The sequence below is a fragment of the Mustelus asterias genome, chromosome 7 (assembly GCF_964213995.1).
Source record: "Mustelus asterias chromosome 7, sMusAst1.hap1.1, whole genome shotgun sequence".
Lineage (NCBI taxonomy): Eukaryota > Metazoa > Chordata > Chondrichthyes > Carcharhiniformes > Triakidae > Mustelus > Mustelus asterias.
In genome coordinates this window covers 61,177,260-61,201,671 of record NC_135807.1, presented here as the reverse complement: position 1 = coordinate 61,201,671, position 24,412 = coordinate 61,177,260, and the positions used below count along the sequence as shown (strand labels likewise).

The following is a 24,412-nucleotide window of genomic DNA, read 5'->3' as shown; positions in this document are numbered from 1 at the left end:
TTCAACCAACTTACCCATGTCTTTTTGAAGTTCTACATAATCCTCCTCACAGCTCACAATGCTTCGAAGTTTTGTATCATCCATACACTTTGAAATTGTGCCCTATTCATCAAGGTTTAGGTCATTAACATGTATATCAGGTAAAACAAGGATCCCAACACTAACCCCTGGGAAACTCCACGATACACCTTTCACCAACCCAAAAACCACTCATTGACCATTAAAACACCCATTAGCTCACCATCCTGAATTGACAATATCTTGCCATTCCTTTACAGTCATAGTTCAAGAAGTCAGCTCACCACCACCTTCTAAAGGGCAACTAGAGATGGGCAATAAATGCTGGCTAAGCCAGCGACACCCACATCCCGTAAACAAATTTTTAAAAATCCATATGTCCTATCACTTAGCCAATTTTGTATCTAGTTCTACAGTATATTTCCTCAAAAGGGTAAAAGTAGGGAAAACAAATCCTGGGCTGCTTGGATAATAAACAGATAGAAATGAAGATGAAGAGTTAAAAATGTGCTTATGACCGATGTCAGGTAGAAAATAAAATTGAGAATCAGGCTAAATATATTGGCTCAGAGGTGAAAAAGTAAATAGAAGTAAAGAGGGGGTATGAAAAGAGACTGGCAGCCAACATAAAGGTGAATGCCAAAGTCTCATATAGGCATATATATTGTAAAAGGGAGATAAAAAGGAGTAGGGCTGATTAGAGACCAAAAGGGGGATTTATGCATGGAGGCAGAGAGCATGGCTGAGGTATTAAATCAATACTTTGCATCTGTCTTTACCGAGGAAGAAGACGCTACCCAGACTATGATGAAAGAGGAAGTAATTCAGACACTAGAAGGGTTTAAAATTGATGCAGCGGCATTGGATAAGTTTTCTTTATGGTCTGGAATGCATTGCCTGGGAGGGTGATGGAGGCAGGATGCCTCACATCCTTTAAAAAGTACCTGGATGAGTACTTGGCACGCCATAACATTCAAGACTATGGGCCAAGTGCTGGCAAGTGGGATTAGGTGGGCAGGTCAGGACATTTCATGAGTTGGTGCAGAATCGATGGGTCAAAGGGCCTCTTCTGCACTGTAGTATTCTGTGATTCTGTAATGCTGGCAAGGTAACAGGACTAGATGAGATGCAACCAAATATCCTGAGGGAAATGAGAGTGGAAAGTGCAGAGGCACTGGCCATAATTTTCCAGTCATACTTAGACCCAGGAGTAGTGTATGAGGACTGGAGAATTGCAAATGTTACACCCTTGTTCAGAAAAGGGTGTTAAAGATAAGCCCAGCAATTACAGGCCAGTCAGTTTAACTTCGGTGGTGGGGAAAGCTGCGTGAAACATTAGGGACAAAATTAACAGTCACTTGGACAAAGGCAGGTTAATTAAAGAAAGTCAGCATGGATTTCTTAAGTTTTTGAAGAGGTAACACAGGGGGTTGGTTATATTAATGTAGCGTAGCTGGACTTCCAAAAGGCATTTGATATAGTGGTGCACAACAGACTTTTGAGCAAAGTTACAGCTCATGGAATAAATGTAACAGAACGAGGTAACAATAATGTTTCAGCACTCAACAGAAATGGGTAAAACTATTCCCCTCAGGATCCTTGTGATTCATCAACTTTAAGCACAGTTAACCTGTCTAATACCTCCTCCTCATTGATTTTAAACCCACCAAATGTCCCAACTGAATCTTCTTTCACCATGACCAGGGAAGAACCTTCTTCTTTGGTAAAAACAGTTGCAAAATACTCATTTAGTAGCTTAGCAATTAATGCCTCCATGTGTAAATCTCCTTTGAGATCCCTAATCAGCCTCACACCTCTTCTTACCACCCTTTCACTATTTAAATGCCCCACAGAAGAGTTATGGATTTCCGTTCGTGTTAGTTGCCGGTTTCTTCTCATGTTCTCTTTTTGCTTCTCATATTGTTTTTTTCACTTCACCCCTGAACCTTCTTTATTCAGCCTGATTCTAAATTGTACTATCCACCTGACATCTGTCATATGCATCATTTTTCTGCTTCATATTACCCTCTTGTCTCTTTTATCATCCCACGAGGTCTGAATTTATTTGCCTTACTATTCCCCTTTGTGGGAAGGTACCTTGATTGTACTTAAACTTTCTCTTCTCTAAAGATAGTCCATTGTTCAGTTACAGTTTTGCCTGCCCATATTTGATTCCAATTGATCTGGGTTAGGTTCATTCTCACCACACTGAAGTTAGCTCTCCCCCAATTAATTATTCTTACTCTGGATTGCTCCTTGTCCATTTTTATAGCCAACCTAAATATTATGATACAATGATCACTGTCTCCTAAATGATCCCCCACTGACACATTTGATCCACTTTGCCCACCTTGTTTCCAGGAACCAGGTCCAGTAATGCTTCCTTGCTCATTAGACAGGAAACACACTCATGTAGAAAATTCTCCTGAACACGATCCAGGAACTCTTGCCCCTCTCTGCTCTTTACACTATCGATATCCCAGTCTATATTTGGATAATTAACATCCCGCCCATTACAGCTAGGACATTGGAGCCACTTCTGAAGAAGATGGGACCTGTACAAGCTGGACAGATTGAAGCTGAAGACAGCTGGAACCAATTTCCTAGTGAGAAAAATTTCTTGTGCCATTTGGGAGGGCTTAAACTAACTTGACAGGAGATAATACTGAAAAGGAATACCAATGTGCTATAGTTCATTCACTTCCCTGAAATCGCCTTACAAATTTGCTCCTCTACATCTTGCACCTTGATTGTATCAACAATATAACTGTAACTTTGTTTCTTAGTTTCCTAATAGACTCTGTCCTTAACCCTTCTGGATAGTCTCTTTTTCTAGCACTGGCTTGTCCTGCCATCCCTCCTCCTTTCATTCCATCCCTATCTTTCCTGAACACCTTGTATCAGGAATATTTAGTACCCAGTCCTGCCCCTACATTTTTGCCGCATCAATTTCCATGTTGTTATCTACGGATGCAGCTCACCAATCTTATTTACCATACTCCTTGTATTCACATTACATAGACTATAACCCTAATTTAAACTTTATTGTACTCCCTCTTAGTCTGATCTCACTTCTTAATATTTCTTACTTTAGTACTGTCTCTCCCAATTCTCTGTGCACATTGGTATTCTTTTTCAGTATTATCTCCTGCCAAGTTAGTTTAAGCCCTCCCAAATGGTACGAGAAATTTTTCTCATGAGGAAATTGGTTCCAGCTGTATTCAGGTTCAATCTGTCCAGCTTATACAGGTCCCATCTTCTTCAGAACTGGCTTCAATGTCCTAGGAATCTAAAACCATCCCTGCTGCACCACCTCTACAGTCACACATTCATCGGTGCTATCCTGCTGTTTCGACACTTGCTTGTGGTAACGGGAGTAATCCAGGCATTACTATTTTTGATTTGCTTTTTGCTAGTTTCCTACCTGGCTCCTCCTCTTCATTTTATCATTGGTGGTAGATCTCTCATTCCTACTCTCTTCCTGAACTTCACCTAATTATTCGTTTCATTTCAAAATCTTCCTTAATATCCATCTTTTTGACTTGGCCTGCAATCACCTCTCCAAATTTCCATCTCATGCTTGGCATTTGTTCCTCTCATTCCACTATAAAATGCTCAGGGACATCTAGTATAGGAAATACTCTTGAAAAATGTAAGCTATTGTTATGCTCATCCAACGTTTATCCTTTGTATTATATTTTTTCTCTTACTTCCAAAATCTCACACTTCCAAATTCATTTCAGTGTTTCAATTAAACAAGTGTTTGGTATAAGGTTCTTTTCACAATTCTTTAGGTGTCAATTTATTGAGTTAACCAAAGAAAATACATTTTAAGAATACACTGTGAAACTAGGTGTTACCTTTTTCAACTATAGCATCCTTGAAGGAAATGTTGCTGGATGTTTCATCATTGAGTGATTTAATAACATCAGTATCCAGTACACAAAATGAGCTTACACAGACTGAGATAGTTCTGGATATTCCAGAATCATGACTTGCAGACTGCAGTGTTGAATCAGTCACAAATAACCAAAAGTCTTTATTTATTTGGAAATTGGCAGTTTGTCCCTGTTAAAAAAAATACTGCAGTAAACACTCCGTGAATATACAACCACGATTGATATATTTTGGGTTGAAATGCAAAAAAGAATCTACCCGTAAAACAAAGTTATTCAAAGTTTTTATGTGCCAACACAATAAAGACTAACCTTGGTTTTTGTGTGTAACAGAGCTAACTACCAAGCTGTTCAAGCACAGCAATGGTAGTAGCAGCCACCAGATAATATGGATATTTCCCCAAGCATGCCTTTATACAAAAAGCAGTGTAAACTTAACTAGCCAATACCCTTATTAGCCTCTATTTGATAATCAGTGAAGTGACAGAAGCAATCATTAATTCACCAACACAGTTTGGATTCTGTCATTTGGCTCCAGATCATAACACAGTCTTAATACATGGATGCAGGAGCTGAATACCAAAAGAAAGATCAGAGCAGCTGCTCCCGACATCATAACAGCATCCAACCAACTATGAAACCAAGGAGGCCAAGCGAAGGAAACCCGCCAGTACTTGGAGCCACACCAAATAAGATGGCCACAATTGTCAGAGGTAATTTACTCCAACCAGGATATAACTGCAGGAATGTCCTCAGTCCAAGCTCCCGAACTATTCCATCAATCCTCCAGCACAAGGTCGGTAGTGGAGTTGTCAGCTGGCAATTTTAATATTCCACTCCATTTACTTCTCCAATATTGGAACAGCCCATGTAACTTTTGCAGGAGTAGGTTGAAAAGTAGCAAATAACATTCATGACACACAGCCCATAATATCTGGAGTTTCAAAGAATGAGGTGATCTCAATGCAACATACAAGATTCTGAAAGGCTTGACAGGATAAGCACAGGTTGTTTCCCCTTGCGGGGAAATCTGGAACATGGGAACATGGTCTCAGGATAAGGGGTCAATCATTTAGGACTAAGGCAAGGAGAAATTTCTTCACTCAAGATTGTGAATCTTCAGAAATCTCTACCCCAGAAGACTCTGGATGCTCCATCATAGAGTATATACAAAGCTGAGTAAGACAAAATCTTTGGTTTCTCAGGGAATCGAGGGATATGGAGAGCGGACAGGAAAGTGGAGTTGAGCAGAAGATCAGCCATGATTGTATTGAATGGTGGCGCAGAATTGAGTGATTGCATGGCCCAGTCCTGCTTGCAATGCTGTATGATTCAGCCCCTACTTCTTATGGTTTTATGTAAACAAATGAACAACCTTGTTCAGAGTGTCCATTTTGAACAGGGAAGAACAAATACAACAGAATGGAACTCAAATTTCTGAACAAAGATATGCTTTTTTAGCACATTCTTTTTAAACAGTTGAGTAATGCATTGATTGGTCTTGTAAATTTTGCTTCCCCAGTGCTGGTGAATTCCATTCAGCTCTTACAACATGGTCACCTGTAACCTAAAATTATGTGATAGAAACCATATTGAAACATGATAATCAATGGTCCCAGCTTATAACTTACTGATCCTGAGAATGGAAGAATAGTCAATGTATCATTCGACAAAGAAGGATAAACCAGTTATTGTAACCATGTTAGTAGGGATGCTCGTGGAAAGCTAAATTCAAGAACAAATAAACAATGATTTATAGATTCATGTGATGATCCAAGGGATAATCTAGGATAGTGAACTTTCAGAACACAGCCAAATCATGCAGAGTTGAGCAGAAAAATTCAAATAATTGAATAAATTGCACAAAATAACATTAAACAATTTACATTTATATAATGCCTCTCACAAACTGAGGATCTCCCAAAGCACTTTACCAATGAAGTACTAATTGCACTGTACTCCGTCATAATGTGGGAAATATACCAGCCAATTTGCACCCAGCAAGATCGTACAAACAGCAATGTATTAATGACCAGACAACATTTTAGTGATATTTACTGAGATATAGCTATAGGCCAAGACACCAGGGAAAACTCACCCACTCTTCTTCAAATATTTGATGGGATAAATTAAGTGCACCTGAGAGGGCAGACTGGACCTTGGTTTAATACGTCATCTACATGCTGGCATTGCAGGCAGTCAATCAGCCCCCAGTACTACACCGCAATCACACACAAATCTCTGGACTGTGACTTGAAGTTTCAGCCTTTTGACACAGACATGAGAGATCTACCACAGATGTTTAAATATATACTCAGTAGCACTAAATATAGAAAATGTTGATAATGTACCATGGCATTTTTAAAAGTATATAAGCTAAATGAATCTGTTCATACCTGAAGCTTTCTGTAAATGACTTCTGCACTGAAACTACATCGCTGTCTTTCAGGAACATGCTGAAATTAGATAGAAAAAGATAGCACAATTTAACTTAAATGTTGCACTGCATTGATATTTGCTGCAAGATGAAGAGTTAGTAGTTCAAATTTTTTAGATGCACAGAACACCAACTGCTTGAATATGAAATGGAATATTCTACTTCTTAAAAATCTTATAACTTAATTTGGCCGAAGGGTGATTTTTAAATAAGGGACTATTGTAATACTTATGTTACCATTCTCCAGCAAAGAAAATCCAATTTTTATACAATTCTAATCCATATTTTATATTTTAAAACTCCCCTTGAATGTTCCAAATTTCAGACCTATCTTAGACCCTTGGGTTCAGCTTTTCTAAAAAGGCCGAATGGTTTGCCGTTTTTCAAGAAAGGGGGGAGAGAAAGCAGGGAACTACAAGTCAGTTAGCTGTTGGAAAAATGCTGGAATCAATCATTGAGGAAGTCTTAACAATGTACTTAGGAAAATAGAGTATGATTAGAACACATCAACATGGTTTTACAGAGGGAAAATCCTGTTTGACAAATTTATTAGAGTTTTTTGAGGATGTAACAATAAAGGTAAATAAAGAGGTACCAGTAGATGTAGTATACCTGGATTTCCAAAAGAGTTTAATAAGGGACGATGTAAAAGGTTAGTCAGCAAGGTAAGGGCTCATGGAGTTAGGGGTAATATATTAATCTCCATGGAGTCATGTATCTAGGTTCATTAATGATACAAAGCTGGGTGAAAAAGAAAGCAGTGGGGAAAACAGAGGTTGCAAAGAGATATAGTCAGATTGAGTGAGTGGTCAACAAGATGGTAAATAATATCAGAAGTGTAAGAAAAACTTGGACGGGTTCATGGATGAGAGGGGTGTGGAGGGATATGGTCCAAGTGCAGGTCAGTGGGACTAGGCATAAAATGGTTCGGCACAGACAAGAAGGGCCAAAAGGCCTGTTTCTGAGCTGTAATTTTCTATGGTTCTATGGTTATTCACTTTGGTCATGAAGTAGTATTTTTTTTAAAAGATGTGAAACCTGCAAGCAATGATGTTGAGAGAGACTTGGGTGTGCTCATGTAAGGATTGCAGAAATTTAGCATTCTTCCTATAGGCAAGCAGCACAACTTCACTGAAAGGACACAGGTGATATCAGTCACCTCTGTGATATTTAGAAAGTCATTCTTGGTGAGGCACAACAATTTGTAGTTATTTGCTGCAAACCAATCCCTTAGGTTGTTTATCATATTCTCGCTAAATTCTGTGCCTCATGACTCAATCATAATCTGGAATTTGTCTAGCTTGAGTGCTAATTTTCAGCAGAGGTTGGTTTTAAGAACATAAGAACATAAGAAATAGGAGCAGGAGTAGGCCATCTGGCCCTTCGAGCCTGCCCCGCCTTTCAACAAGATCATGGCTGATCTGAAGCGAATCAGTTCCACTTACCCGCCTGCTCCCCATAACCCCTAATTCCCTTATCGATCAGAAAACTATCTACCCGTGATTTAATGACATAATGTTTTCATGACATAATGATGGATTTATCAATTTTAAGATTGTAGGACATTTATATTAAGATCCGCAATAACGCAAAGGTACATAAGAAAATGTTTCATCTGGTGATTATGTTAAACTGTTAATCAGAAATAGGAATTTCTAGTCTAATGTTCCTTTCCTATTCTTTTCCCACATCTATTGGTGCACTAGGCAGACTTTCATCTGCTTGCAAAGCTAGCAATCCCTGGAAAAGGTCGCTAGTCTTTTGCCAGGGACTAATAGCTTCAGGAGTGCACTTCACATCAAGTGTGGCTGACCAGGAGTTAATCCCACTCTTATCGCCAGTCACTGGCATGTTTTAAAGTTAAAGTTTATTCATTAGTCACAAGTAAGACTTACATTAACACTGCAATGAAGTTACTGTGGATTTGCAGGTCAACAGACTCAATCTGGTTGACCATGTTATAAACGCATCAAGTCCTGGGGTGGAACTTAAACATGGAGCTTCTGGTTCAAAGACAGGAACGCTACCCACTGTGCCATATGACCTCCGAGTCTTACACAGAAACTTGAAATTATTTGACAAATTTCCAGAACATCTAATTACCTGAAAAATATGCTTTAAATCATTCAATGCTGAAGGTTGATAGAGGTCAGAGACATTTTCATTCTGAAGCACATCTATTCCCCCTTCCCCTGGAAGAGGGGTAAGTACATAGCAAAAACTTGGAGCGGGCAGAAGCACTTCAGTGGACAAATCTTTGTGCTAGAAAAAAAATCACCTTGTATTAGGAGAATTACTTTTAATCTAGATTGTAAATGACGGCACAGTTTGATTTATTTTTGTAGAATTTTCCTTTTATTAATCTATTTAAACATTGTTGACAATAAAATGGGACATCATTTTTTGAGGGTAATAAGAATGGGCAATGAATACAGGCTTGCAAGCATAATTGGAACCATCAAGCAATTATGTTTTAAAGATTGTAATAAATTTTATGCAAATAATATTTCTTAACTTTCATTAACCACCTTAAACAATTCAATTGATCAATCAGCTATCAAAGAAATATGTCAGACAATTAAAGGTTTAACAAGGAAAGTGAAGTTTTTTAAAAAATGTTTATGGGATGTGTGTCTAGCTGGAGACACCAATATTTGTAGCCCATCACCAATTGTCCTTTGAAAGGTGGTGGTGAGCCATTTTCTTGCAGTCCACATGGTTAAGGCACATCTACAGAGCTATTAGGAGGCAGTTCTATGATTTGATTTAGATTACGATGATTATGAGGGGAGTGCTGTACAATGCTTTTGATGGCCAGTTTAATTTTAAAATTACCACTACTTGCCTTCATAGCAGCTAAAATATAGATATGCTCAGGTCAATCTTGTACTTGGCCCCATGTATTAAATCAGAAAATGGGCTCCAAACAAGTATTCTAATCCAGGCTATTGAAAGTCATAGAAGGATTATCAGTTAAAGAAACCAGAAAACACAACAAACATTCCATAATCCAAACTGCCACTCTGCTATTGGTGCAAAATGCTTTTGAATTCACATCAGTTCAAAAACAACAATGTAACTCTGGGCTAAGGTTTCAATCTAAAACTAAGCAGCAGGAGAACACTCACAGGAGGTAGTCTCACATTATCATAAGCTGGCATTAGATGCCATGTAACCAAACATATTTGAAAATAAAAGGACCATTGTAATCATGAAATACATTCAGAACCATAACATTTATTAGGAAGCAGTTAAGAACAAAATTTCATTGCAATGATACTACTTGGATAGCAAAATTATATTTAACATAATTTACATAAAATCGTTTGGTAGTATGGAGTTTCAGAATTGCTGAAAAAAAGAGACATATAAGCCTTTTGTCTTACATTCATCAGGACACGTTGCAAGAATATCAATGTAAAGGGAAGATGAGAATTTATACTGTATGAAAAGAGTGCTGATTGGTTGGAAAATGAATTCTGATTGGTAGAGACATTGCCATGGAGAATGTACCAGTTGATGATGAAATTTAAACCAGGCAGCTTGAACCTGACCGGTCAAGGCATTGCCTTGAGGAATGAGTCAGCGAATTGCTGCCACTTATTTTGTTTGGCCCAAAAAGGCACAATGTGTGTACAAGTTCTTTCTGTCTGCAAAGAACATGGTCCTATGTATTAATATATGTAGCTTCCAGTCCATGCAAATGCACCACACTGTGAGCCCAACTGACTGTCTTAAATTGGTTGTCAGCTTAATTCTTAGCACACTGAGGATAAAGAATTTTAAAAAAATATTCTTTCATGGGGCACTTTCATGTACATACGTTTTGATTCTAGTGCTCTCTAAACTCCTTTTTTTCCCTTCATGGCCTTCCCATTTAAATTCTGCTACAGGATCTAAATTCTTAGTTGCTGCAGCTCATAATAAAAAATGGCAACAATGAACTAGAATTGAACAACACTTTCATTGCTGCTGGCATCTGATATTCAGCCCCAACGTTGACAGAAATAAAAGACAGACATGTTCAAAATCCCCTCCATTTGTTTTTAGGCTTGTGTTCATAATCATAAACCTGTTTTTATTGCTTTAAGAAAATCCATACCTGAATATATTACCTGTGTCACACCATCTTAAATTTTGATCCTCAGTTAAAGCTATCCTTCAATTGCCCTAATAAATAAACCTTCGTCATTTAAATCGGCAAACAAACACAAAACACTTCCTCAGTTCTATTTGCTAAATACAGTGTCTGTTGAATATGCATCCATGGTTTCTAGATATTAGTATTACCTCTTGGCTGCCTTGGCTTTGGCCATGAATTTTTGGAGGAACCAACGGAGGCCAGAGACTATCAATCAGACTGAAGAGTCCTGAAGACCTGAGAGATAACACACAAGTCAGATCAAAACACAAAAATGTTCTTACATAAAAACCGCAAGTAGGCAAAAAACATGTTTTAAACAACCGTTGTTTAAAGAAGGAAAAAAGAAAGACACATTTATTTAATATCTTTAAGATCACTGGATATCTCCAAGCACTTTACAGTCAATAAAGTACTTTTGAAGTGCAGTCACTGTTGTAAAATAGGAAACACAGAAGTCAATTTTCAGACAAGAAACTCCCACAAACAGCAGTGTACCATCTAATCAGGTTTTGTGATGTTGATTAAGGGCTAAATATTGGCCTGGACATTACAGATAACTCCCTACTCTTCTTCAAAATAGTTCCATGGAACTTTTATGTCCACCTAAGAGGGCTTGGTTCAACACCTCAACTGAAAGGTGGCACCTTTGCAGCACTCCCTCGGTACTGCACTGCAGCTTTGTGCCGAGGTTCTAGAATGGGACTTAAACTCATAACCTTCTAACTCAGTGGCATGGTGGCACAGTGGTTAGCACTGTTGCCTCACAGCGCCAGAGACTGGGTTCAATTCCTGGCTTGGGCGACTGTGTGGAGTTTGCATGTTCTCCCCATGTCTATGTGGGTTTCCTCCGGGTGCTCCAATTTTCTCCCACAGGTTGACTGGCCTAGCTAACAGACAGCCACCACACAGACAGTCAGCCAAGGCTGGAATTGAACCCGGGTCCCTGGCACTGTGAGACAGTAGTGCTAACCACTGCGCCATCCTTAGCAAGAATACCAGCTTCTGAATCACAGCTGGCAGCAAATGTTTAAATGTTTCCTCTATATTAACCATATTCTTAGAAATAAGCATTTACATTCATATAATGCCTTACATATCCCTAGAACAGCCCAAAATCCACATAGTGCCTTACACACCCCTAGGACAGCCTAAGGTGCTTTGTAACCAATAAATTATTTTGAATGGAGGCACAGTTATTTTGTGGGTCTATGTAGCAATCGATTCATACACAGTAAAATACTGCAAATAGCAGTATGATAGAAGGTTGTGACTACAAGAACATAAGAAATAGGAGAAGCAAACCATGTGGCCCCGCAAGCCTGCTCCACCATTCAATATGACCAGGGCTGAGTTTCTACTGCAACCAAGCTTTACTGCCTCTCCCCATATATTTTGATTCCCTCAGAAAAAACTGCCTATTCCAGTCTTGAAAATACTCAATGATGGAGCATCCACAATGGCATGGTGGCACAGTAGCTAGCACTGCTGCCTCACAGTGCCAGGGGTCCGGGTTCAATTCCGGCCTTGGGTCACTGTGTATGTGGAGTTTTCACATTCTCCCAGTATCTGTGTGGGTTTTCTCTGGATGTTCTGATTTCCTTCCACAGTCCAAAGATGTGCAGGTTAAGTTGATTGGCTATGCTAAGTTAACTCTGGTGACAGGAGGATTAGCAGGGTAAATATGAGGGGTTACAGGAATAGGGCCTGGGTGGGATTGTGGTTGATGCAGACTCAATGGGCCGAATGGCTTCCTTCTGCACTGTCAGGATTCTATGAACCATCTGGGCAGACAATTTAAAAGATTTACAATGCTTTGACTGAAGAAATTTCCAGTCCTAAATGATCAATCTGCTATCCTAAAAGTGTGCCCATGTGCTAGATTCCAGTGTCTGCCCCGTCAACCTCCTTCAGAAGCTCAGACACTTCAATGAGATCACTTCTCATAATAGGATAAGCTCCTCATCCCAGGGAACAATCGAGTCACCATTTGCTATACCATCTTCAAAGCATGCCTTTCATTCCTGAGATTTGGAGACCAAATCTGTGCACATTACTCCATGTAGGTCTCACCAAGTCCTACACAACTGCAGCAAGACTTCCTTATTCTTGTACTCTAATGGAGGAGGGTTTCTTGGAATGTATAAGGGATGGTTTTCTCAACCAATATGTTGTGGAACCAACTAGAGATTAAACCATCCCGGACTGGGTGTTGTGTAATGAGAGAGAATTAATTAGCAACCTTGCGGTGCAAGATCCTTTGGGGAAGAGTGACTATAATATGGTAGAATTCTTTCCATAGTTAAGTCTGAGACTCGGGTCCTGAACTTGAGGAAAACTAACGTTGATGGTATGAGACGTGCATTGGCTAGGACAAGCTGGCAAAGGATACTGAAGGGGTTGACAGTGGATAGGCAATTGCAGACATTTAAAGAACACATGGATGAACTTCAACAACTTTATATCCCTGAATGGCTCAACCATGGAAAACAAGGGAAATCAGGGAGAGTGTTAAAGCCAAAGAGGAGGCATATAAATTGGCCAGAAAAACCAGTAAACCTGAGAACTGGGAGAAATTTCAAATCCAGCAGAGGAGGATAAAGGGCTTCATTCTGAAGGGGAAAATAGAATACGGGAGTAGGCTTGCAGAAAACATAAAAACTGACTGCAAAAGCTTCTGCAAATATGTGAAGAGAAAAAGACTGGTGAAGACAAATGTAGGTCCCTTACAGTTAGAATCAGATAAATTCATAAAGGGCAACAAAGAGATGGCAGACCAGCTGAACAAATACTTTGGATCTGTCCTCACTAAGGAAGACACAAATAACCTTCCAGAAATACTAGGGGACAGAGAGTCTAGCATGAATGAGGAACTGAAGGAAACCCTTATTAGTCAGGAAATTGTACTGGGGAAATTGCTGGGATTAAAGCCCGATAAGTCCCCAGAGCCCTATGTTCTGCATCCCACAGTATTTAAGGGAGTGGCCCTAGAAATAATGGACACATTGGTGATCATTTTCCAGCATCCTATAGACACTGGAAGAGTTCCAGTGGATTGAACGGTCGCTAATGTAACCCCACTTTTCAAAAAAGGGAGAGAAAGCGGGGAATTATAGACCGGTTAGCCTACCATCGGTGGTGGGGAAAATGCTGGAGTCAATTATCAAGGATGCAATAACTGAGCATTTGGAAAGCAGTGACAGGATTGGTCCAAGTCAGCATGGATTCGCTAAAGGGAAATAGTGTTTGACAAATCTTCTGAAATTTTTTGAGAATGTGACCAGTAGAGTAGACAAGGGTGAACTTGTGGATGTTGTGTTTCAAAAGGCTTTTGACAAGGTCCTATACAAGAGATTAGTGAGCAAAATTAAAGCTCATGGTATTGGGAGTAATGTATTAACGTGGATAGAGAACTGGTTGGCAGACAGGAAACAGAGAGTGAGAATAAACGGGTCCTTTTCAGAGTGGGAGGCAGTGACTAGTGGGGTACTGCAGGGTTCAGCGCTGGGGCCCCAGCTATTCACAATATACATTAATGATTTGAATGAAGGTATTGAATGCAATATCTCCAAATTTACAGATGACACTAAGCTGGGTGGCAGTATGTGCTGTGAGGAGAATGCTAAGAGGCTGCAGGGTGACTTGGACAGGGTGGTTTAGTGGGCAAATGCAATATAATGTGGTTAAATGTGAGGTTATCCACTTTGATGGGAAAAACAGGAAGGAAGATTATCTGAATGGTGGCAATTTAGAAAATGGAGAAGTGCAACTTGACCTGGGTGTCATGGTGGAACAGTCGCTGAAGGTTGGCATGCAGGTACAGCAGGTGGTAAGGAAAGCTAATTGCATGCTGGCCTTCATAGCAAGAGGATTTGAGTATATGAGTAAGGATGTCTTGCTGCAGTTGTACAGGACCTTGGTCAGGCCACACCTTGAGTATTATGTGCAGCTCTGGTCTCCTAGTTTGAGAAAGGACATTCATGGGCGGCATGGTGGCACAGTAATTAGCACTGTTGCCTCACAGGGTCCCGGGTTCAATTCCCAGCTTGGGTCACTGTCTGTGTGGAGTCATGCATGCATGTGTGGAGTTTGCATGTTCTCCCCGTGTCTATGTGGGTTTCCTCTGGGTGCTCCGGTTTCCTTCCACAGTCTGAAAGACATGCTGGTTAGATGCATTGACCCGAACAGGTGTCGGAAGGTGGCGACTAGGGGAATTTCACAGTAACTTCATTGCAGTGTTAATGTAAGCCTTACTTGTGACCAATAAATAAAGTTTCTACTTTTATACTTTTTATTGAGGGAGTCCAGTGAAGGTTCACCAAAACTGATTCCTGGAATGGCAGGGCTGACATATGAAGAGAGACTGAATCAGCTAGGCTTGTACTTACTGGAATTTAGAAGAATGAGAGGGAATTTCATAGAAACATATAAAATCCTAATGGGACTGGACAGTCTAGATACGGGAAGAATGTTCCCAATGTTAGAAAAGTGCAGAACCAGGGGTCACAGTCTAAAAATAAGGGATAAGCCAATCAGGACTGAGATGAGGAAGAACTTCTTCACTCAGAGTTGTGAACCTGTGGAATTCTCTACCACAGAAAACTGTTGGGGCCAGTTTGTTAGATATGTTCAATAGGGAGCTAGATGTGACCCTTGTAGTTTAAGGAATCAAGGGGTATGGAGAGAAAGAAGGCATGGGCTACTTTTTGTTTATGTTTCAACTCTGCTTGCAATAAAGACCAATAAAGGTCTCTTTGCATCTAATTGCATGCTATACCTGCATGCTAGCTTGCTGCGTTCTGTGTACGTGTAACCCTAGGTCTGTGATCGTGTGGGGGACACGCATGCACACACCCACATGGTCCCACCAAAAAACCTATCCCACAAAGTGCAGGGAGAGCAGGAAAGCCCAACTTGAAAGGCAACCCGGTCCCAAACCCCACTTTTGGACAAATTCTGCCAAGGCCAGCTTGCAGTATGTGCCACCAGAAAGAACACAGGTTTATTAAACCCAGCTCCTTATCTCCACCTTGGTCTCCTCCCCTGGTGACCTGGACTTGCAGCCTAGTCTGTTTCGCTCTAAGTCAACTTCTTAAGCGAAAAGGCAAAAAAGGTTTTGTTAGTTAACTCTGCTATTTGGCACTTCTGAATGGTCATTTTTATTAATTACACATTCTTTAAATCAATTTATTACATTGGCATTTATGTTGTTTCTGGTTTCTTCACACCTTAACTGTTTTTTGAAATTCACATTTAATGTTGTGCCAAACAAGATCTCAAGTAGTAGCTACTGCCAGGGTTTCTTGTTGAAGAGGCTCACAATAAGTCTGACTGCTTTTTGGAAGACTGGCAAAATGGATTACTTTTGCTCCAATAGAAATGGGGAATGTTGGAAATGCTCTGACTGCTTCAGTGCAGTGAGAAACAGAGGTCAGTGACACTTTGTCAGAGCTAGTGTAGAACATGGACTAAAACATCTTGCCACAGATGCTGCCTGGCCTGCTGAATATTTCTGGCATTTTCAGTTTATATTTCAGATTTTCTGTATCAGAGGTACTTTACTCTCCTATTAAATGCTCCATGTTAGGCAATAAGTGTGGTTTGTTTCATTTTAAAGTGAGAAAATATTTACCACTCAATGCAAAGTATAATTTTTCTTTTAACAGAGCAGAATAGAAATAGCACGTTATTGCAGGTGAATTGGTTGGTCCTAATTTACTCCAAGGTTTTGCCATTTTTAAACTTGGAAGTGAAACCAGGAGTCATGCACCAATAGAATATTTAGTTCAAGATATTCTCATTTGTACGATTGTTGTTTGCGATGCTTGAGGTTCACGTATTTTGGATGTTGCTGTCCGGATATTTCATAGGGCTAGGGTCAAAGAAGTGGAGCTGGTTGCATAACATGAATGCCGCGTCTGTCAAAGCCGTGGTTGTAAAGAATATCTGACTGAAACCTGAGCTTTTGATGGGCTTTATGAATAGATGCATAGAGTACAAAAGCCAAGAAAGTTTTTGCGAAACCTATATGAAGCAGTTCAACTCCACTTTGACTATGGTTCCCAATTTTGGGCACCCAAAGGTTTTGAGAGGGAGGGATAAATGTGGCAGTGGCGGTGGGGGGTGGTGGTGGTGTGGAGGGGGTGCTGGGATTTGTTGGGATTATTGGTCCAGAAACTGGAGAAGCACCAGGGCCCCAAGTTTTTTCTCCCTGGTCTTGCCTATGTTAAGAACGCTAACAATTTTTTCTAACATTTACTCATCCCCAAGGAGACAATTGAAATATCTTCGGTTCTTTGCAGAATATAGTGCAATGCTCTCAGAAGCGCTATTGCCAGTGCACCAATCTGATACTTTACACTTCTTACTTAACTATGGTTTGTCCAGGTGAAATTTCCATAATGGTGTCAATATAGTCCATCTAACAATAGTAATCACAATTTGTATTTATATAGTACTTTTTCAATAATAAAATGTCTCATGGTGCTGCACAGGTATGTTATAAAGCCAGCTAAGCTGATATTAGGGTAAACGGTCAAAAATTTGGTCAAATAGCTAGATTTTAAGGAGCATTTTAAAGCAGGAAAGGGAGACATGGAGGTGGAGAGATTAAAGGGAAGCAATGTCAGAACTTAAAAGCCAATGCAGCTGAAGGTGCAGCCACCAAAGGTACAATTAGACTGAGATGTTCCAGAGGGCAGAATTAGATGAGAATTAGAATCAGCACAGGAGGTGGCCATTTGGCCTTTCATGTCAATGTTAGTTCTCTTCCAGAGCAATGCACCTACTGCCACGCCCCTCTCTTTTCCCTATAGTTCTGGGTTCTGGGGCTGGGGGAGATGAGAGACATAGGGAGAGACAAGACCACAGAGGAACTTGTAAACAATGATCAGAATTATAAAAATGAGGAGTTGCTTGACCAGGAGTCAGTGTAGGTCAGTGAGCACAAGAGTGATGGGTGAATGGGACTTGATGCAAGATGCAATCTCTGCAGAGAGCAGAGATTTGCATGGCCTCAAATTTGCAGAGGATAGAAAGTGGGAGACTGGCCAGGAATGTGTTGAAAGTTGCAGTCTACAGGTAATAAGGCATGGGTGAGTGCACAGGAGAAAAACGTGGAGCTCATGAATGCAAAACGTGCCTTCTACAAATGAATTACACCCCCGATTATGGTCTTATAGAGTGTATAAAAGGAGCCTTATGGAAATTTTTGATTTGATTTATTATTGTAGCATGTGTAGCATAGTGAAAAGTTGTTTATCTTGCGTGCTATACAGACAAAGCATACCGTTCATAGAAACGGTATGAGGAAACGAGAGAGTGCAGAATGTAACGTTACAGTCATAGCTAGGGTGTAGAGAAAGATCAACTTAATGCAAGGTAGGTCCATTCAAAAGTCTGATGGCAGCAGGGAAGAAGCTGTTCTTGAGTCGGTTGGTATGTGACCTCAGACTTTTGTACCTTTTTCCTGATGGAAGAAGGTGGAATAGAGAATGTCCGGGGTGCATAAGGTAGCAAGAAGTGTCGACAGAATCAATGGATGGCAGGCTGGTTTGCGTGACGGATTGGGCTACATTCACGACCTTTTGTAGTTTCTTGTAGTCTTGGGCAGAGCAGGAGCCATACCAAGCTGTGATACAACCAGAAAGAATGCTTTCTATGGTGCATCTGTAAAAGTTGATGAGAGTCGTAGCTGACATGCCAAATTTCCTTAGTCTTCTGAGAAAGTAGAGGCATTGGTGGCCTTTCTTAACTATAGTGTCGGCATGAGGGGGACCAGGACAGGTTGTTGGTGATTTGGACATCTAAAAACTTGAAGCTCTCAACCCTATATCAACTTCGTCCCCGTTGATGTAGACAGGGGCATGTTCTCCTCTACGCTTCCTGAAGTCCATGACAATCTCCTTCATTTTGTTGACATTGAGGGAGAGATTATTGTCGTCGCACCAGTTCACCAGATTTTCTATCTCATTCCTAAACTCTATCTCGTCATTGTTGAAATTTATGTGCGAATCCCCAAAGTTCTTATTTATCTGTAGGAAGAAATTAAGAAGGAACACAAGCTTGACTCATCTGATATTACAGGAGGAGAATATGACCCTCCTCCAGTGTGAACTATACATTGATCCTAGTGCTCCTACCTGGGGAAAAGCTAGGAGCTTTGCAAGGAGCTTGTGCAAATAATTTCTGAATAACATGTTGGCTTGTTAGGAATGTTAGTCGTCCTGTGTCTGAGTAGATAGATGGCTTCATTGATACTAGAAAGAAGGCAAGAAATCTGTTCCATAATAAAGGAAAATCGATGCCTCTGAAGATCAGATTAATTCTACACGCAAGCCAAGTCTGCATTTGAAATGAGCATCACAGGAAGAGGAAGTGGATGACCATATTTTTATTTGTTCATGGGATATGGGTGTTTTGGTAAGACTGGCATTTATTACCCATCCCTAATTTCTCTTGACAAGCTGGCAACTGTGCTGCCTTCTTGAACTGTCATGATGTGGAGATGCTACGACAACGCTACAACGGATGAATGAACACCGCTCGACAATCACCAGGCAAGAGTGTTCTCTTCCTGTTGGGGAACACTTCAGCGGTCATGGGCATTCTGCCTCTGATCTTCGGGTAAACATTCTCCAAGGCGGCCTTCACGACACACGACAGCGCAGAGTCGCTGAGCAGAGACCGATAGCCAAGTTCCGCACACGAGGACGGCCTCAACCGGGATCTTGGGTTCATGTCACACTATCTGTAACCTCCATGATTTGCCTGGACTTGCAAAATCTCACTAACTGTCCTGTCTGGAGACAATACACATCTCTTTAACCTGTGCTTAACGCTCTCTCCACTCACATTGTCTGTACCTTTAAGACTTGATTACCTGTAAAGACTCGCATTCCAACCATTATTTTGTAAATTGAGTGTGTCTTTATATGCCCTGTTTGTGAATAGAACTCCCACTCACCTGACGAAGGAGCAGCACTCCGAAAGCTAGTGGCTTTTGCTACCAAATAAACCTGTTGGACTTTAACCTGGTGTTGTGAGACTTCTTACTGTGTTCTTGAACTGTTGCAGTCCATGGGGTGTAGGTGTACCCACAGCACTGTGAGAAAGGGAATTCCAAGATTTTGGCCTTGCAACATGGAAGGAACATGATATATTTCCAAATCAGGATGATGTGCGAATTGGAAGGAAACTTGAGGTTGACAGTGTTTCCATGTGACTGTTGCCCATGTCCTTCAAAATTGTAGAGTTTGCATGGTTTGGAAGGTGCTGTCACAGTGCATCTTGTAGGTGGTACACACTGCTGCCACTCCGCATCAGTGGTAGGACAAGTGAATGTTTATGTTGGTGGATATTCTGCCGATTAAGTGGAAGTGGAATGCTTTGTTCTGGATGGTGACGAGCTTCTTGAATGTTATTGGAGCTGCACTTATCCAGGCAAATGGAGAGTATTCCATTACATTCCTGACTTGTGAACTGTCGATGGTGGACAGGCTCTGGGGAGTCACGAAGTGAGTTATTCGCCACAGAGCTACTCGTCTCTTGCTCTTACAGCCACAGTGGCTACATGGCTGGTGTAGTTAAGTTTCCGGTCAATGATAATCTCCAGGAAGTTGACAGTGGGGGACTTCGCATCAGTAATGAAAATGAACATCAGGGGGAGATGGTTTGATTCTTTTTGTTGGAGATGGTCATTGCCTGATACTTGTGTGAAGCAAATATTACTTGCCACTTAATAGCTCAAGCCTGAACATTGTCCAGGTCTTGCTGCATATGCATACCGACTGCTTCAATTTAAGAAGTTGCAAATGGTACTGAACACAGTGCAATCATCAGCTAACATTCCCACTTATGACGGTGTGAAGGTCACTGATAAAGCAGCTGAAGATGGTTGGGTCGAAGACACTACCCTGAGGAATTGAGGAATTCCAGCAGTGATGTCCTGGGGTTGAAATAACTGACCTCCAACAAGCACAAGCATTTTGGCAGCACGGTGGCACAGTGGTTAGCACTGCTGGCTCACAGCATCAGGGACCCGGGTTTGATTCCGGGTTGGGTCACTGTCTGTGCGGAGTCTGCACGTTCTCCTGGTGTCTGTGTGGTTTTCCTCTGGATGTTTCAGTTTCCTCCCACAGTCCAAAAGTCATGTTGGTTAGGTGCATTGGCCATGCTAAATTGTCTCTCAGTGTACCCGAACAGGCACCAGAGTGTGGCGACTAGGGAATTTTCACAGTAACTTCTTTGCAATGTTAATGTAAGCCTACTTGTGACTAATAAATACATTTTCAACTTTAACTTTTCCTTCATGCTCGGCATTACTCCAATCAGTGCATAACTTTTCCCCGCTTCCCACTGACTTCAAATTTGTTGGAGCTCCTTTATGTTACACTCGGTCAAATGCTGTCTAGATGTCAAGGACAGTCACTCTCAACTCATCTTTTGAATTCAGTTCCTTTGTCCATGTTCAGACCATGTCTGTAATAGCATCCAGAGCTGGATGCCCTGGTGGAACCCATACTGAGCATCAGTGAGCAGGTTATTGCATTCTAAGTGCCGCTTGACAGTACTGTGGACATCTTCAATCATTGTCCTTATGATCATAAACCTGTTGGACTTTAACCTGGTGTTGTGAGACTTCTTACTGTGCTTATGATCGAGAGCAAGCTTTCAAGTCTTATTCAAAAAAGCTGCACCATTAAGAAAATCTAACTTTCAAGAAAAGCCATTGTCTGGATAAATTTATGGTTTCTTCTTATTTATTGCTTTAGACAGTGACTGTCTTAGTTTGCAAAGAGTCTTTTGGAAGAAGAAAAACCTGCTCAACCAGGGTTTAGAATTACATTGAACACCATGACGGTATATTGAAAACAAATTTATAAAAGTCACTGAACAGTCCAAGTGTTAAGTAAGCAAGCCCTAGCTAGTTCAGAATCTTGTTTTACAACCGATTCCTGAGCTTATCAACAATTCCTCACCCATTTTTAGAAAAAATTTGGAACAACCAAACAAACACATTATTGTGGTATCACATTCATACCAATCACATTTTCATGAAAATTAAATATAGTTCCCACAGAAGATAGGCCACAGCAAAATAAATAAAAATCAAGCAAACAAGGAGCTGTTAACCATCAGCAGTGCATTACACTTAGAAACTGACACCAGAGGGCAGCTGATTGATGAGGTGAATACACTGTCAAGATCCTAAGTAATATGTGGGTCATCACACAGGCTTGTTTGATTCCAGTCTGGATCTAAGGCATCTGTTGTAGATCTCTCACTCAAGACAGTTGAAGTCATTTCGTGCAGCAATTGCAAAATAGTGAAAAGTCTTAGACATCCAAATCTGTGAAGCACAGTCCATGATGTGGAGATGCCGTCTACACAGTCATGTGATTTACTGGATCAATAACTTTGATCAGGTTGACAAATGCAATTAACGGTTCCTGTTGTTGTTCTCAACATTTTTCTTGCATTTGTCTGGCAACAAAGACCATGTCAGAGGTTCCCCTGGGAGGTCTGAAGCTACAGTGTGTCTTTGGAAGAATTTCCTCAACCACAAGAAATAAGCGACTCTGGAGAATATGCGTCAGGATTTCCCTGCAATGGACAAGAGGGAAACACCATGATAGTTTCCATAGTATGACTTATCTCACTTTTGAAAATAGTTACAGCTGTCGCATTCCTGAAGTTGGGGGTGGGTGGAGAAGCAATTATTCCTCCAAAATCCCTACGATAAGTGTATGGAGTCTTGGTATGACCAAACGTCCGTCAGCTTGGAAGACCATTGGGGTTATAGGCTTTGTTGCTTTTCAGCTGCTGGATTGCTTGTTGCATCTCTCCCATCAATAGTGGTTCACCATGGATTCTACCACGGAGTACTAGGGGATAGATGAAGGTATCAGCTAGCACTGTGAATTCATGGTTGAGGAGTTGGTTAAAATGTTCTTTCCAACATTGACGGTGGACTTTTCATCCTTAAGAAAAGAAACACCACCATGTGAATGAAAGGGATTTTGTTCATTTGTAGGCCGGCACGGTGGCACAGTGGCTAGCACTGCTGCCTCACAGCGTGATACAACTGCAGTTCTTTTAGCTAGATGGTCACTTGTCAGAAGATCCATGAGTGTTCTAACATTCTAACTTGAAAACAATTAGCATTATATTAAATATCATCCAGGTGGGAAACTCGTTAACCTCCGTCACCTCCATGCCAAAACTAAACTGACTTCCATAGATACACAATCTAAGATTGAGGATGACTGCAGTGTCACTGCCCGTTGTATACCAGATTTGCAAACCACTCTTGATCTCTTTGATCTTGCAAACAAGAAACTCAACCTGTCCTTAAATATTTCCAAACCAAAAACTTACATATCAACCCACACCTGGTCAGCCAAATATTACACCTACCATATATGTTGAAAGACTCTGGAATATATTGAACATTTTCCATACCTTGGGAGCCACCTCTCTTAAAAGGCTACTATTGATGAGGCGATCCAATACTGGATCATCTTTGCCAGTTCAGCCTTCTACAAGCTATGGTAGCGCGTCTTAGTAATAAAAAAACTTGTCAAGTCAAAAGTCCAACAGTCCAGAGCAGTATCATTCCCCTTTACTGCATAGAGCCATGGCCTATGTGTCAGTGACACAGAAAAGCAAAAGAGCATTACCTCCACTGTATCCTTTGGATTCGATTGGGAGGATTGTCAAACAAATGCTATTGTCCTCCTTGAGGCCAGCTTCACAAGCATTCAGGTAAAACTGCAAAGTCAACTACAATGAACTGGACACTAGTCTAGATGGTTGAAAATCAACTCCCCTGCCAGTTCCTCTTATTAAGACCCAAATCATTGTCAAATATCAAATGTGATGTACTATATTAGTAGTCATTTCTGTCGTACCGTTAATAAGTTTCATTGCAGTCCTCTTTGAAATCTGACTTATTAACTATAACAGAATCTGATTGTGTTTGCAGTGGCTCATATGGCTACTGCCACAGGTTTTAATCATATCAAGCAAGACAACATAAATCATTACAAATTTTACTCAACGTATTGGCAATGACATAAGAACATTCTTTGCTGAAATTATACATCTAGCAAATTCCTGAAACACAGTTATATTTAATGCTAAATACAAATCATAAACTATAACTCAGAAAATGCACTTTAGCACACTATGCTGTTAAAACTTTTCAAACTGATAAATGTTGTGGTCCTGGTTGCATGTTTAAACTACTGACAATGCAATTCTGATGCCATTTAGCTTTAGCTTGAACAAGGTTGGTGGGGGGAACCACAAAATGGCTACTTAAGGGCCTTTTCCAGCCTCAATTTTCAGGCTGGTGGGGCCAAATGACTGAGTGGAAAACAGAAAAAGTTCTCACCTTTGATCTTGGTAGGAAAGGGAGAGGCAGAGCGCCTCCAACAAAAGGCCCCTTTCAGTTGGGGGTGCCTATCCTTCAGGGATCAGAGGCCTACTGCTCTCCCGCCCACCCAACAGCAAGATTGCCACCTTCATGATCCCCAACGTATCCTCTACCCTCCCAGGACCCCTAATACTTGCCATCACTGCAGTTCCCCGAGTTAGTCTCAGATACAGCACTGCAGTACCTCTTCCAGCCACTGCAGCACTCTGCTTGGATGGATCGGAGAACCATAGACCAATCTGATTTGCCAACATCTCTTCACAGCGGGACCGACCTACTGCCAATCAACTTAATTGGAGTGTGAAATTGCAGCGTGCCTGTCGGAGTCACTGGGGAACTCTCCAAATGACAGATGCATTGTGCTCACCATCCTGAAAATTCAGGTTGAAGCATTTATTTCCCTCTATCCTTCTTGGCAAAAATGAACACACATACACAAAGTAATGTAAACAAAGGTTTAAACCTGTGGAGAATTTTTAGCC

General features: G+C 40.8%; 1 protein-coding gene across 5 annotated transcripts in view; it reads right to left on the bottom strand.

Moving 5' to 3' along the window:
• The window catches only part of spidr (scaffold protein involved in DNA repair), a 263,453-nt gene that overhangs the window by 24,667 nt on the left and 214,374 nt on the right, over positions 1–24,412 (bottom strand). For 4 of the 5 annotated variants that reach the window (XM_078216130.1, XM_078216129.1, XM_078216132.1 and 1 more), the window contains exons 12-15: positions 10,642–10,729; positions 8,455–8,613; positions 6,311–6,370; positions 3,879–4,086 (exon numbers count right to left, since the gene is read on the bottom strand). In XM_078216130.1, coding sequence (XP_078072256.1) covers positions 3,879–4,086; positions 6,311–6,370; positions 8,455–8,613; positions 10,642–10,729 — 515 coding nt within the window. Of the gene's footprint in view, positions 1–51; positions 103–3,878; positions 4,087–6,310; positions 6,371–8,454; positions 8,614–10,641; positions 10,730–24,412 lie in introns of those variants that run through there. The other variant, XM_078216133.1, reaches the window with a different exon arrangement.